At 50.6% G+C, this 17,531-nt stretch overlaps 1 protein-coding gene across 3 annotated transcripts in view; it reads right to left on the bottom strand.

The window, feature by feature from the left end:
- Window positions 1-17,531, bottom strand: part of TMEM86A (transmembrane protein 86A) — a 92,005-nt gene that overhangs the window by 49,235 nt on the left and 25,239 nt on the right. Inside the window, exon 1 of one of the 3 annotated variants that reach the window (XM_069738581.1) lies at window positions 8,488-8,734. The exons of the other annotated variants lie outside the window; for them this stretch is intronic. Within the exon in view, the coding sequence (XP_069594682.1) occupies window positions 8,488-8,508 (21 nt within the window). The 5' untranslated portion in view covers window positions 8,509-8,734. Of the gene's footprint in view, window positions 1-8,487; window positions 8,735-17,531 lie in introns of those variants that run through there. 3 annotated transcript variants of the gene reach the window in all.

Below are 17,531 nucleotides of genomic sequence, written 5' to 3'. Positions count from 1 at the left end.
AGTTAATACAAGAGAAGATAGTATTCTGCTACAGATGGATCTGGATAAGTTGGAAACTTGGGCTGAAAGGTGGCAGATGAGGTTTAACAATGATAAATGTAAGGTTATACACATGGGAAGAAGGAATCAATATCACCATTACACACTGAACGGGAAACCACTGGGTAAATCTGACAGGGAGAAGGACTTGGGGATCCTAGTTAATGATAAACTTACCTGGAGCAGCCAGTGCCAGGCAGCAGCTGCCAAGGCAAACAGGATCATGGGGTGCATTAAAAAGAGGTCTGGATACACATGATGAGAGCATTATACTGCCTCTGTACAAATCCCTAGTTAGACCGCACATGGAGTACTGTGTCCAGTTTTGGGCACCGGTGCTCAGGAAGGCTATAATGGAACTAGAGAGAGTACAAAGGAGGGCAACAAAATTAATAAAGGGGATGGGAGAACTACAATACCCAGATAGATTAGCGAAATTAGGATTATTTAGTCTAGAAAAAAGACGACTGAGGGGCGATCTAATAACCATGTATAAGTATATAAGGGGACAATACAAATATCTCGCTGAGGATCTGTTTATACCAAGGAAGGTGACGGGCACAAGGGGACATTCTTTGCGTCTGGAGGAGAGAAGGTTTTTCCACCAACATAGAAGAGGATTCTTTACTGTTAGGGCAGTGAGAATCTGGAATTGCTTGCCTGAGGAGGTGGTGATGGCGAACTCAGTCGAGGGGTTCAAGAGAGGCCTGGATGTCTTCCTGGAGCAGAACAATATTGTATCATACAATTATTAGGTTCTGTAGAAGGACGTAGATCTGGGTATTTATTATGATGGAATATAGGCTGAACTGGATGGACAAATGTCTTTTTTCGGCCTTACTAACTATGTTACTATGTTACTATGTTACAGATGGAGCAGCATACATTATCATTACAGTATACAGTGGGGGCTGTGATCTGGGGGTCTCAGACCCCTCTACAGATGGAGCAGCATACATTATCATTACAGTATACAGTGGTGGTTGTGATCTGGGGGTCTCAGACCCCTCTACAGATGGAGCAGCATACATCATCATTACAGTATACAGCGGGGGCTGTGATCTGGGGGTCTTAGACCCCTCTACAGATGGAGCCACATACATCATCATTACAGTATACAGTGGGGGCTGTGATCTGGGGGTCTCAGACCCCTCTACAGATGGAGCCACATACATCATCATTACAGTATACAGTGGTGGCTGTGATCTGGGGGTCTTAGACCCCTCTACAGATGGAGCAGCATACATCATCATTACAGTATACAGTGGTGGTTGTGATCTGGGGGTCTTAGACCCCTCTACAGATGGAGCAGCATACATCATCATTACAGTATACAGTGGTGGCTGTGATCTGGGGGTCTCAGACCCCTCTACAGATGGAGCAGCATACATTATCATTACAGTATACAGTGGGGGCTGTGATCTGGGGGTCTTAGACCCCTCTACAGATGGAGCAGCATACATTATCATTACAGTATACAGTGGTGGCTGTGATCTGGGGGTCTTAGACCCCCACTACAGATGGAGCAGCATACATTATCATTACAGTATACAATGGTGGCCGTGATCTGGGGGTCTTAGACCCCTCTACAGATGGAGCAGCGTACATTATCATTAAAGTATACAGTTGTGGCTGTGATCTGGGGGTCTTAGACCCCTCTACAGATGGAGCAGCGTACATCATCATTACAGTATACAGTGGTGGCTGTGATCTGGGGGTCTTAGACCCCACTACAGATGGAGCAGCATACATCATCATTACAGTATACAGTGGTGACTGATCTGGGGGTCTTAGACCCCTCTACAGATGGAGCAGCATTCATTATCATTACAGTATACAGTGGTGGCTGTGATCTGGGGGTCTTAGACCCCACTACAGATGGAGCAGCGTACATCATCATTACAGTATACAGTGGGGGATGTGATCTGGGGCGTCTTAGACCCCTCTACAGATGGAGCAGTATACATTATCATTACAGTATACAGTGGTGGCTGTGATCTGGGGGTCTTAGACCCCCACTACAGATGGAGCAGCATACATTATCATTACAGTATACAGTGGTGACTGATCTGGGGGTCTTAGACCCCTCTACAGATGGAGCAGCGTACATTATCATTACAGTATACAGTGGGGGCTGTGATCTGGGGGTCTCAGACCCCTCTACAGATGGAGCAGCATACATTATCATTACAGTATACAATGGTGGCTGTGATCTGGGGGTCTTAGACCCCTCTACAGATGGAGCAGCGTACATTATCATTAAAGTATACAGTTGTGGCTGTGATCTGGGGGTCTTAGACCCCTCTACAGATGGAGCAGCATACATTATCATTACAGTATACAGTGGTGGCTGTGATCTGGGGGTCTCAGACCCCTCTACAGATGGAGCAGCGTACATCATCATTACAGTATACAGTGGTGGCTGTGATCTGGGGGTCTCAGATCCCACTACAGATGGAGCAGCGTACATCATCATTACAGTATACAGTGGTGGCTGTGATCTGGGGGTCTTAGACCCCACTACAGATGGAGCAGCATTCATTATCATTACAGTATACAGTGGTGGCTGTGATCTGGGGGTCTTAGACCCCACTACAGATGGAGCAGCGTACATCATCATTACAGTATACAGTGGGGGATGTGATCTGGGGGTCTTAGACCCCTCTACAGATGGAGCAGCATACATCATCATTACAGTATACAGTGGTGGTTGTGATCTGGGGGTCTTAGACCCCTCTACAGGTGGGTCTAAGAATACTTCTTCTCCACGGTATTCACGGTGGAAAATGAAATGCTAGGTGAAATCCCAAGAAACAATGAAAACCCTATATTAAGGGTCACCAATCTAACCCAAGAAGAGGTGCGAAACCGGCTAAATAAGATTAAAATAGATAAATCTCCGGGTCCGGATGGCATACACCCACGAGTACTAAGAGAACTAAGTAATGTAATAGATAAACCATTATTTCTTATTTTTAGGGACTCTATAGCGACAGGGTCTGTTCCGCAGGACTGGCGCATAGCAAATGTGGTGCCAATATTCAAAAAGGGCTCTAAAAGTGAACCTGGAAATTATAGGCCAGTAAGTCTAACCTCTATTGTTGGTAAAATATTTGAAGGGTTTCTGAGGGATGTTATTCTGGATTATCTCAATGAGAATAACTGTTTAACTCCATATCAGCATGGGTTTATGAGAAATCGCTCCTGTCAAACCAATCTAATCAGTTTTTATGAAGAGGTAAGCTATAGACTGGACCACGGTGAGTCATTGGACGTGGTATATCTCGATTTTTCCAAAGCGTTTGATACCGTGCCGCACAAGAGGTTGGTACACAAAATGAGAATGCTTGGTCTGGGGGAAAATGTGTGTAAATGGGTTAGTAACTGGCTTAGTGATAGAAAGCAGAGGGTGGTTATAAATGGTATAGTCTCTAACTGGGTCGCTGTGACCAGTGGGGTACCGCAGGGGTCAGTATTGGGACCTGTTCTCTTCAACATATTCATTAATGATCTGGTAGAAGGTTTACACAGTAAAATATCCATATTTGCAGATGATACAAAACTATGTAAAGCAGTTAATACAAGAGAAGATAGTATTCTGCTACAGATGGATCTGGATAAGTTGGAAACTTGGGCTGAAAGGTGGCAGATGAGGTTTAACAATGATAAATGTAAGGTTATACACATGGGAAGAAGGAATCAATATCACCATTACACACTGAACGGGAAACCACTGGGTAAATCTGACAGGGAGAAGGACTTGGGGATCCTAGTTAATGATAAACTTACCTGGAGCAGCCAGTGCCAGGCAGCAGCTGCCAAGGCAAACAGGATCATGGGGTGCATTAAAAAGAGGTCTGGATACACATGATGAGAGCATTATACTGCCTCTGTACAAATCCCTAGTTAGACCGCACATGGAGTACTGTGTCCAGTTTTGGGCACCGGTGCTCAGGAAGGCTATAATGGAACTAGAGAGAGTACAAAGGAGGGCAACAAAATTAATAAAGGGGATGGGAGAACTACAATACCCAGATAGATTAGCGAAATTAGGATTATTTAGTCTAGAAAAAAGACGACTGAGGGGCGATCTAATAACCATGTATAAGTATATAAGGGGACAATACAAATATCTCGCTGAGGATCTGTTTATACCAAGGAAGGTGACGGGCACAAGGGGACATTCTTTGCGTCTGGAGGAGAGAAGGTTTTTCCACCAACATAGAAGAGGATTCTTTACTGTTAGGGCAGTGAGAATCTGGAATTGCTTGCCTGAGGAGGTGGTGATGGCGAACTCAGTCGAGGGGTTCAAGAGAGGCCTGGATGTCTTCCTGGAGCAGAACAATATTGTATCATACAATTATTAGGTTCTGTAGAAGGACGTAGATCTGGGTATTTATTATGATGGAATATAGGCTGAACTGGATGGACAAATGTCTTTTTTCGGCCTTACTAACTATGTTACTATGTTACAGATGGAGCAGCATACATTATCATTACAGTATACAGTGGTGGTTGTGATCTGGGGGTCTTAGACCCCTCTACAGATGGAGCAGCATACATTATCATTACAGTATACAGTGGTGGTTGTGATCTGGGGGTCTCAGACCCCTCTACAGATGGAGCAGCATACATCATCATTACAGTATACAGCGGGGGCTGTGATCTGGGGGTCTTAGACCCCTCTACAGATGGAGCAGCATACATTATCATTACAGTATACAGTGGTGGCTGTGATCTGGGGGTCTTAGACCCCTCTACAGATGGAGCAGCATACATTATCATTACAGTATACAGTGGTGGTTGTGATCTGGGGGTCTCAGACCCCTCTACAGATGGAGCAGCATACATCATCATTACAGTATACAGCGGGGGCTGTGATCTGGGGGTCTTAGACCCCTCTACAGATGGAGCCACATACATCATCATTACAGTATACAGTGGGGGCTGTGATCTGGGGGTCTCAGACCCCTCTACAGATGGAGCCACATACATCATCATTACAGTATACAGTGGTGGCTGTGATCTGGGGGTCTTAGACCCCTCTACAGATGGAGCAGCATACATCATCATTACAGTATACAGTGGTGGTTGTGATCTGGGGGTCTTAGACCCCACTACAGATGGAGCAGCATACATCATCATTACAGTATACAGTGGGGGATGTGATCTGGGGCGTCTTAGACCCCTCTACAGATGGAGCAGTATACATTATCATTACAGTATACAGTGGGGGCTGTGATCTGGGGGTCTTAGACCCCTCTACAGATGGAGCAGCATACATTATCATTACAGTATACAGTGGTGGTTGTGATCTGGGGGTCTCAGACCCCTCTACAGATGGAGCAGCATACATCATCATTACAGTATACAGCGGGGGCTGTGATCTGGGGGTCTTAGACCCCTCTACAGATGGAGCCACATACATCATCATTACAGTATACAGTGGGGGCTGTGATCTGGGGGTCTCAGACCCCTCTACAGATGGAGCCACATACATCATCATTACAGTATACAGTGGTGGCTGTGATCTGGGGGTCTTAGACCCCTCTACAGATGGAGCAGCATACATCATCATTACAGTATACAGTGGTGGTTGTGATCTGGGGGTCTTAGACCCCACTACAGATGGAGCAGCATACATCATCATTACAGTATACAGTGGGGGATGTGATCTGGGGCGTCTTAGACCCCTCTACAGATGGAGCAGTATACATTATCATTACAGTATACAGTGGGGGCTGTGATCTGGGGGTCTCAGATCCCACTACAGATGGAGCAGCATACATCATCATTACAGTATACAGTGGTGACTGATCTGGGGGTCTTAGACCCCTCTACAGATGGAGCCACATACATCATCATTACAGTATACAGTGGGGGCTGTGATCTGGGGGTCTCAGACCCCTCTACAGATGGAGCCACATACATCATCATTACAGTATACAGTGGTGGCTGTGATCTGGGGGTCTTAGACCCCTCTACAGATGGAGCAGCATACATCATCATTACAGTATACAGTGGTGGTTGTGATCTGGGGGTCTTAGACCCCACTACAGATGGAGCAGCATACATCATCATTACAGTATACAGTGGGGGATGTGATCTGGGGCGTCTTAGACCCCTCTACAGATGGAGCAGTATACATTATCATTACAGTATACAGTGGGGGCTGTGATCTGGGGGTCTCAGATCCCACTACAGATGGAGCAGCGTACATTATCATTACAGTATACAGTGGTGGCTGTGATCTGGGGGTCTCAGACCCCTCTACAGATGGAGCAGCATACATTATCATTACAGTATACAGTGGAGGCTGTGATCTGGGGGTCTCAGACCCCACTACAGATGGAGCAGCATACATTATCATTACAGTATACAGTGGGGGCTGTGATCTGGGGGTCTCAGACCCCTCTACAGATGGAGCAGCATACATTATCATTACAGTATACAGTGGGGGCTGTGATCTGGGGGTCTCAGACCCCTCTACAGATGGAGCAGCATACATTATCATTACAGTATACAGTGGTGGCTGTGATCTGGGGGTCTCAGACCCCTCTACAGATGGAGCAGCATACATTATCATTACAGTATACAGTGGAGGCTGTGATCTGGGGGTCTCAGACCCCACTACAGATGGAGCAGCATACATTATCATTACAGTATACAGTGGTGGCTGTGATCTGGGGGTCTCAGACCCCTCTACAGAAGGAGCAGCATACATTATTATTACAGTATACAGTGGTGGCTGTGATCTGGGGGTCTCAGACCCCTCTACAGATGGAGCAGCATACATTATCAATACAGTATACAGTGGTGGCTCTGATCTGGGGGTCTCAGACCCCTCTACAGATGGAGCAGCATACATTATTATTACAGTATACAGTGGAGGCTGTGATCTGGGGGTCTCAGACCCCTCTACAGATGGAGCAGTATACATTATTATTACAGTATACAGTGGAGGCTGTGATCTGGGGGTCTCAGACCCCTCTACAGATGGAGCAGCATACATTATCATTACAGTATACAGTGGTGGCTGTGATCTGGGGGTCTCAGACCCCTCTACAGATGGAGCAGCATACATTATCATTACAGTATACAGTGGAGGCTGTGATCTGGGGGTCTCAGACCCCTCTACAGATGGAGCAGTATACATTATTATTACAGTATACAGTGGTGGCTGTGATCTGGGGGTCTCAGACCCCACTACAGATGGAGCAGCATACATTATTATTACAGTATACAGTGGTGGCTGTGATCTGGGGGTCTCAGACCCCTCTACAGATCGAGCAGTATACATCATCATTACAGTATACAGTGGAGGCTGTGATCTGGGGGGTCTCAGACCCCTCTACAGATGGAGCAGCATACATCATCATTACAGTATACAGTGGTGACTGATCTGGGGGTCTCAGACCCCTCTACAGATGGAGCAGCATACATCATCATTACAGTATACAGTGGAGGCTGTGATCTGGGGGTCTCAGACCCCTCTACAGATGGAGCAGCATTCATTATCATTACAGTATACAGTGGAGGCTGTGATCTGGGGGTCTCAGACCCCTCTACAGATGGAGCAGTATACATCATCATTACAGTATACAGTGGTGGCTGTGATCTGGGGGTCTCAGACCCCTCTACAGATGGAGCAGCATTCATTATCATTACAGTATACAGTGGAGGCTGTGATCTGGGGGGTCTCAGACCCCTCTACAGATGGAGCAGCATACATCATCATTACAGTATACAGTGGTGACTGATCTGGGGGTCTCAGACCCCTCTACAGATGGAGCAGCATACATCATCATTACAGTATACAGTGGAGGCTGTGATCTGGGGGTCTCAGACCCCTCTACAGATGGAGCAGCATACATCATCATTACAGTATACAGTGGTGACTGATCTGGGGGTCTCAGACCCCTCTACAGATGGAGCAGCATACATCATCATTACAGTATACAGTGGTGGCTGATCTGGGGGTCTCAGACCCCTCTACAGATGGAGCAGCATACATCATCATTACAGTATACAGTGGGGGCTGATCTGGGGGTCTCAGACCCCTCTACAGATGGAGCAGCGTACATCATCATTACAGTATACAGTGGGGGCTGTGATCTGGGGGTCTCAGACCCCTCTACAGATGGAGCAGCATACATCATCATTACAGTATACAGTGGTGGCTGATCTGGGGGTCTCAGACCCCTCTACAGATGGAGCACTATACATGATCCTGAGTCACGTGTCCTGTGTTTTCATCTTGTGACACAATACACATCAGTGGGAGGATTTCTCCACAACCTGCACCCACTGTAAACACAGCAGATGTGACCGGTGCCGGCGATCGCTGCGATCACCCGCCCTCCGGCACCGCACACAGCTGTGACTGCACCGCACTGATCAGCTGCACAGATGGCAGAAGGCACGGACGCTCCGCAGCTGCACACTCACCACCGTCACCGGGGACACCATGGCTGCAGCGCTGGATCCCCTGCTCGTCGATCCCTCTGCCAGGATCCCTCCAGATCAGCGCTACAATGGATCACTGCGACCACCGCCGATTGTTATTGTATCTCCTTTCAGAATGCTGTGACGTCACGGCGGGGCGGAGCTAGCCCTCACTGTGGGGGGAGGAGCTTGCTGCAGGTCTCCAGCTGCAGAGCCCAGGCTTAACCCCTCAGGTACCGCAGGGCTGTCTGCAGCTGCTGCTCCCAGCTGAGTGAGCAGTGGTGAGAGCTGCACAGGAGATGGATGCAGGACCCCTGCACCAAACCCAGCCTGACCCTGGTAACATCTCTATGGACCCCCTGCTGGACCTGGTGACCACATAGGCCCCCTGGTAACATCCCTATGGACCCCCTGCTGGACCTGGTGACCACATAGGCCCCCCTGGTAACATCCCTAGGGCCCCTGCACCAAACCCAGCCTGACCCTGGTAACATCCCTATGGACCCCCTGCTGGACCTGGTGACCACATAGGCCCCCTGGTAACATCTCTAGGGCCCCTGCACCAAACCCAGCCTGACCCTGGTAACATCCCTATGGACCCCCTGCTGGACCTGGTGACCACATAGGCCCCCTGGTAACATCCCTATGGACCCCCTGCTGGACCTGGTGACCACATAGGCCCCCTGGTAACATCCCTAGGGCCCCTGCACCAAACCCAGCCTGACCCTGGTAACATCCCTATGGACCCCCTGCTGGACCTGGTGACCACATAGGCCCCCTGGTAACATCCCTATGGACCCCCCTGCTGGACCTGGTGACCACATAGGCCCCCTGGTAACATCCCTATGGACCCCCCTGCTGGACCTGGTGACCACATAGGCCCCCTGGTAACATCCCTATGGACCCCCCTGCTGGACCTGGTGACCACATAGGCCCCCTGGTAACATCCCTATGGACCCCCCTGCTGGACCTGGTGACCACATAGGCCCCCTGGTAACATCCCTATGGACCCCCCTGCTGGACCTGGTGACCACATAGGCACCCCTGGTAACATCCCTATGGACCCCCCTGCTGGACCTGGTGACCACATAGGCCCCCCTGGTAACATCCCTATGGACCCCCCTGCTGGACCTGGTGACCACATAGGCCCCCTGGTAACATCCCTATGGACCCCCCTGCTGGACCTGGTGACCACATAGGCACCCCTGGTAACATCCCTATGGACCCCCCTGCTGGACCTGGTGACCACATAGGCCCCCTGGTAACATCCCTATGGACCCCCCTGCTGGACCTGGTGACCACATAGGCCCCCTGGTAACATCCCTATGGACCCCCTGCTGGACCTGGTGACCACATAGGCCCCCTGGTAACATCCCTATGGACCCCCTGCTGGACCTGGTGACCACATAGGCACCCCTGGTAACATCCCTAGGGCCCCTGCACCAAACCCAGCCTGACCCTGGTAACATCCCTATGGACCCCCTGCTGGACCTGGTGACCACATAGGCCCCCTGGTAACATCTCTAGGGCCCCTGCACCAAACCCAGCCTGACCCTGGTAACATCCCTATGGACCCCCTGCTGGACCTGGTGACCACATAGGCCCCCTGGTAACATCCCTATGGACCCCCTGCTGGACCTGGTGACCACATAGGCCCCCTGGTAACATCCCTAGGGCCCCTGCACCAAACCCAGCCTGACCCTGGTAACATCCCTATGGACCCCCTGCTGGACCTGGTGACCACATAGGCCCCCTGGTAACATCCCTAGGGCCCCTGCACCAAACCCAGCCTGACCCTGGTAACATCCCTATGGACCCCCTGCTGGACCTGGTGACCACATAGGCCCCCTGGTAACATCCCTATGGACCCCCCTGCTGGACCTGGTGACCTCATAGGCCCCCTGGTAACATCCCTATGGACCCCCCTGCTGGACCTGGTGACCACATAGGCCCCCTGGTAACATCCCTATGGACCCCCCTGCTGGACCTGGTGACCACATAGGCCCCCTGGTAACATCCCTATGGACCCCCCTGCTGGACCTGGTGACCACATAGGCCCCCTGGTAACATCCCTATGGACCCCCCTGCTGGACCTGGTGACCACATAGGCACCCCTGGTAACATCCCTATGGACCCCCCTGCTGGACCTGGTGACCACATAGGCCCCCCTGGTAACATCCCTATGGACCCCCCTGCTGGACCTGGTGACCACATAGGCCCCCTGGTAACATCCCTATGGACCCCCCTGCTGGACCTGGTGACCACATAGGCCCCCTGGTAACATCCCTATGGACCCCCCTGCTGGACCTGGTGACCACATAGGCCCCCTGGTAACATCCCTATGGACCCCCCTGCTGGACCTGGTGACCACATAGGCCCCCTGGTAACATCCCTATGGACCCCCCTGCTGGACCTGGTGACCACATAGGCACCCCTGGTAACATCCCTATGGACCCCCTGCTGGACCTGGTGACCACATAGGCCCCCTGGTAACATCTCTATGGACCCCCCTGCTGGACCTGGTGACCACATAGGCACCCCTGGTAACATCCCTATGGACCCCCCTGCTGGACCTGGTGACCACATAGGCCCCCTGGTAACATCTCTATGGACCCCCCTGCTGGACCTGGTGACCACATAGGCCCCCTGGTAACATCTCTATGGACCCCCCTGCTGGATCTGGTGACCACATAGGCCCCCTGGTAACATCCCTATGGACCCCCCTGCTGGACCTGGTGACCACATAGGCCCCCCTGGTAACATCCCTATGGACCCCCCTGCTGGACCTGGTGACCACATAGGCCCCCTGGTAACATCCCTATGGACCCCCCTGCTGGATCTGGTGACCACATAGGCCCCCTGGTAACATCTCTATGGACCCCCCTGCTGGACCTGGTGACCACATAGGCCCCCCTGGTAACATCCCTATGGACCCCCCTGCTGGACCTGGTGACCACATAGGCCCCCTGGTAACATCTCTATGGACCCCCCTGCTGGACTTGGTGACCACATAGGCACCCCTGGTAACATCTCTATGGACCCCCCTGCTGGACCTGGTGACCACATAGGCCCCCCTGGTAACATCCCTATGGACCCCCCTGCTGGACCTGGTGACCACATAGGCCCCTTGGTAACATCCCTATGGACCCCCCTGCTGGACCTGGTGACCACATAGGCACCCCTGGTAACATCCCTATGGACCCCCCTGCTGGACCTGGTGACCACATAGGCCCCCTGGTAACATCCCTATGGACCCCCTGCTGGATCTGGTGACCACATAGGCCCCCTGGTAACATCCCTATGGACCCCCTGCTGGACCTGGTGACCACATAGGCCCCCTGGTAACATCTCTATGGACCCCCCTGCTGGACCTGGTGACCACATAGGCCCCCCTGGTAACATCCCTATGGACCCCCTGCTGGACCTGGTGACCACATAGGCCCCCTGGTAACATCTCTATGGACCCCCCTGCTGGACCTGGTGACCACATAGGCCCCCTGGTAACATCCCTATGGACCCCCCTGCTGGACCTGGTGACCACATAGGCCCCCTGGTAACATCCCTATGGACCCCCCTGCTGGACCTGGTGACCACATAGGCCCCCTGGTAACATCCCTATGGACCCCCCTGCTGGACCTGGTGACCACATAGGCCCCCTGGTAACATCTCTATGGACCCCCCTGCTGGACCTGGTGACCACATAGGCCCCCCTGGTAACATCCCTATGGACCCCCCTGCTGGACCTGGTGACCACATAGGCCCCCTGGTAACATCTCTATGGACCCCCCTGCTGGACTTGGTGACCACATAGGCACCCCTGGTAACATCTCTATGGACCCCCCTGCTGGACCTGGTGACCACATAGGCCCCCCTGGTAACATCCCTATGGACCCCCCTGCTGGACCTGGTGACCACATAGGCCCCTTGGTAACATCCCTATGGACCCCCCTGCTGGACCTGGTGACCACATAGGCACCCCTGGTAACATCCCTATGGACCCCCCTGCTGGACCTGGTGACCACATAGGCCCCCTGGTAACATCCCTATGGACCCCCTGCTGGATCTGGTGACCACATAGGCCCCCTGGTAACATCTCTATGGACCCCCCTGCTGGACCTGGTGACCACATAGGCCCCCCTGGTAACATCCCTATGGACCCCCTGCTGGACCTGGTGACCACATAGGCCCCCTGGTAACATCTCTATGGACCCCCCTGCTGGACCTGGTGACCACATAGGCCCCCTGGTAACATCCCTATGGACCCCCCTGCTGGACCTGGTGACCACATAGGCCCCCTGGTAACATCCCTATGGACCCCCCTGCTGGACCTGGTGACCACATAGGCCCCCTGGTAACATCCCTATGGACCCCCCTGCTGGACCTGGTGACCACATAGGCACCCCTGGTAACATCCCTATGGACCCCCTGCTGGACCTGGTGACCACATAGGCCCCCTGGTAACATCTCTATGGACCCCTGTTATGGCTGGCAATCAGGCAACACAGCGTGCAGTAATCAGCGCACATACAGAGATCTAGCAATAACCAAAAACAATAGGACGAGCTCTGAGACGTGGAATCTCTGTAGACTGCAGTACCTGATCTATCCTCACACAACTATAAGCAGCAGTGGATTGCGCCTATCACTACCTATGCAACTCGACACTGCCTGAGGAGCTGACTAGCCTGAAGATAGAAATACAAGCCTGACTTACCTCAGAGAAATACCCCAAAGGAATAGGCAGCCCCCCACATATAATGACTGTTAGCAAGATGAAAAGACAAACGTAGGAATGAAATAGATTCAGCAAAGTGAGGCCCGATATTCTAGACAGAGCGAGGATAGCAAAGAGAACTATGCAGTCTACAAAAAACCCTAAAACGAAAACCACGCAAAGGGGCAAAAAGACCCACCGTGCCGAACTAACAGCACGGCGGTGCACTCCTTTGCTTCTCAGAGCTTCCAGCAAAAGTTAATAGCAAGCTGGACAGAAAAAACAGAAAACAAACTAGAAGCACTTATCTAGCAGAGCAGCAGGCCCAAGGAAAGATGCAGTAGCTCAGATCCAACACTGGAACATTGACAAGGAGCAAGGAAGACAGACTCAGGTGGAGCTAAATAGCAAGGCAGCCAACGAGCTCACCAAAACACCTGAGGGAGGAAGCCCAGAGACTGCAATACCACTTGTGACCACAGAAGTGAATTCAGCCACAGAATTCACAACAGTACCCCCCCCTTGAGGAGGGGTCACCGAACCCTCACCAGAACCCCCAGGCCGACCAGGATGAGCCACATGAAAGGCACGAACAAGATCTGGGGCATGGACATCAGAGGCAAAAACCCAGGAATTATCTTCCTGAGCATAACCCTTCCATTTGACCAGACACTGGAGTTTCCGTCTAGAGACACGAGAATCCAAAATCTTCTCCACAATATACTCCAATTCCCCCTCCACCAAAACAGGGGCAGGAGGCTCCACAAATGGAACCATAGGTGCCACGTATCTCCTCAACAACGACCTATGGAATACATTATGTATGGAAAAGGAGTCTGGGAGGATCAGACGAAAAGACACCGGATTGAGAATCTCAGAAATCCTATACGGACCAATAAAACGAGGTTTAAATTTAGGAGAGGAAACCTTCATAGGAATATGACGAGAAGATAACCAAACCAGATCCCCAACACGAAGTCGGGGTCCCACACGGCGTCTGCGATTAGCGAAAAGGTGAGCCTTCTCCTGGGACAAGGTCAAATTGTCCACTACCTGAGTCCAGATCTGCTGCAACCTGTCCACCACAGAATCCACACCAGGACAGTCCGAAGACTCAACCTGTCCTGAAGAGAAACGAGGATGGAACCCAGAATTGCAGAAAAATGGAGAGACCAAGGTAGCCGAGCTGGCCCGATTATTAAGGGCGAACTCAGCCAACGGCAAAAAGGACACCCAATCATCCTGGTCAGCGGAAACAAAACATCTCATATGTTTCCAAGGTCTGATTGGTTCGTTCGGTCTGGCCATTAGTCTGAGGATGGAAGGCCGAGGAGAAAGATAGGTCAATGCCCATCCTACCACAAAAGGCTCGCCAGAACCTCGAGACAAACTGGGAACCTCTGTCAGAAACAATATTCTCAGGAATGCCATGTAAACGAACCACATGCTGGAAGAACAAAGGCACCAAATCAGAGGAGGAAGGCAATTTAACCAAGGGCACCAGATGGACCATTTTAGAAAAGCGATCACAGACCACCCAAATGACCGACATTTTTTGAGAAACGGGAAGGTCAGAAATGAAATCCATCGAAATATGTGTCCAAGGCCTCTTCGGGACCGGCAAGGGCAAAAGCAACCCACTGGCACGTGAACAGCAGGGCTTAGCCCTAGCACAAATTCCACAGGACTGCACAAAAGCACGCACATCCCGCGACAGAGATGGCCACCAGAAGGATCTAGCAACCAACTCCCTGGTACCAAAGATTCCTGGATGACCGGCCAGCACCGAACAATGAAGTTCAGAGATAACTTTACTAGTCCACCTATCAGGGACGAACAGTTTCTCGGCCGGACAACGATCAGGTTTATTAGCCTGAAATTTCTGCAACACTCTCCGCAAATCAGGGGAGATGGCAGACACAATGACTCCTTCCTTGAGGATACTCGCCGGCTCAGATAACCCCGGAGAGTCGGGCACAAAACTCCTAGACAGAGCATCCGCCTTCACATTTTTAGAGCCCGGAAGGTATGAAATCACAAAATCAAAACGAGCAAAAAATAACGACCAACGGGCCTGTCTAGGATTCAAGCGCTTGGCAGACTCAAGATAAGTAAGGTTCTTATGATCAGTCAAAACCACCACGCGATGCTTAGCACCCTCAAGCCAATGACGCCACTCCTCGAATGCCCACTTCATGGCCAGCAACTCTCGGTTGCCCACATCATAATTACGCTCAGCAGCAGAAAATTTCCTGGAAAAGAAAGCACATGGTTTGAACACTGAGCAACCAGAACCTCTCTGTGACAAAACCGCCCCTGCACCAATCTCAGAAGCATCAACCTCGACCTGGAACGGAAGAGAAACATCAGGTTGACACAACACAGGGGCACAGCAAAAACGACGCTTCAACTCCTGAAAAGCTTCCACGGCAGCAGAAGACCAATTAACCAAATCAGCACCCTTCTTGGTCAAATCGGTCAATGGTCTGGCAATGCTAGAAAAATTACAGATGAAGCGACGATAAAAATTAGCAAAGCCCAGGAATTTCTGCAGACTTTTTAGAGATGTCGGCTGAGTCCAATCCTGGATGGCCTGAACCTTAACCGGATCCATCTCGATAGTAGAAGGGGAAAAGATGAACCCCAAAAATGAAACTTTCTGCACACCGAAGAGACACTTTGATCCCTTCACGAACAAGGAATTAGCACGCAGTACCTGGAAAACCATTCTGACTTGCTTCACATGAGACTCCCAATCATCTGAGAAGATCAAAATGTCATCCAAGTAAACAATCAAGAATTTATCCAGATACTCACGGAAAATGTCATGCATAAAAGACTGAAAAACAGATGGAGCATTGGCAAGTCCGAACGGCATCACCAGATACTCAAAATGACCCTCGGGCGTATTAAATGCCGTTTTCCATTCATCTCCCTGCCTGATTCTCACCAGATTATACGCACCACGAAGATCAATCTTAGTAAACCAACTAGCCCCCTTAATCCGAGCAAACAAGTCAGAAATCAATGGCAAGGGATACTGAAACTTAACAGTGATCTTATTAAGAAGGCGGTAATCAATACACGGTCTTAGCGAACCATCCTTCTTGGCTACAAAAAAGAACCCTGCTCCCAATGGTGACGACGATGGGCGAATATGTCCCTTCTCCAGGGACTCCTTCACATAACTGCGCATAGCGGTGTGTTCAGGTACGGACAAATTAAATAAACGACCCTTAGGGAATTTACTACCAGGAATCAAATCGATAGCACAATCACAATCCCTATGCGGAGGTAGGGCATCAGACTTGGACTCTTCAAATACATCCTGAAAGTCCGACAAGAACTCTGGGATGTCAGAAGGAATGGATGACGAAATAGACAAAAATGGAACATCACCATGTACTCCCTGACAACCCCAGCTGGTTACCGACATAGAGTTCCAATCCAATACTGGATTATGGGTTTGTAGCCATGGCAACCCCAACACGACCACATCATGCAAATTATGCAGTACCAGAAAGCGAATAACTTCCTGATGTGCAGGAGCCATGCACATGGTCAGCTGGGCCCAGTACTGAGGCTTATTCTTGGCCAAAGGTGTAGCATCAATTCCTCTCAACGGAATAGGACACCGCAAAGGCTCCAAGAAAAATCCACAACGTTTAGCATAATCCAAATCCATCAGATTCAGGGCAGCGCCTGAATTCACAAACGCCATGACAGAATACGATGACAAAGAGCACATTAAGGTAATGGACAAAAGGAATTTGGACTGTACAGTACCAATAACGGCAGAGCTATCGAACCGCCTAGTGCGTTTAGGACAATTAGAAATAGCATGAGTAGAATCACCACAATAGAAACACAGTCTGTTCAGACGTCTGTGTTCTTGCCGTTCTACTTTAGTCATAGTCCTGTCGCACTGCATAGGCTCAGGTTTACTCTCAGACAATACCGCCAGATGGTGCACAGATTTACGCTCGCGCAAGCGACGACCGATCTGAATGGCCAAGGACATAGACTCATTCAAACCAGCAGGCATAGGAAATCCCACCATTACATCCTTAAGAGCTTCAGAGAGACCCTTTCTGAACAAGGCCGCTAGTGCAGATTCATTCCACAGAGTGAGTACTGACCACTTCCTAAATTTCTGACAATATACTTCTACATCATCCTGACCCTGGCATAAAGCCAGCAGATTTTTCTCAGCCTGATCCACTGAATTAGGCTCATCGTAAAGCAATCCCAGCGCCTGGAAAAATGCATCAACATTACTCAATGCAGAATCTCCTGGTGCAAGAGAAAACGCCCAGTCCTGTGGGTCGCCGCG

This window comes from Ranitomeya imitator, chromosome 9 (genome assembly GCF_032444005.1).
Source record: "Ranitomeya imitator isolate aRanImi1 chromosome 9, aRanImi1.pri, whole genome shotgun sequence".
Lineage (NCBI taxonomy): Eukaryota > Metazoa > Chordata > Amphibia > Anura > Dendrobatidae > Ranitomeya > Ranitomeya imitator.
This window is presented reverse-complemented; position numbering and strand designations above follow the sequence as displayed.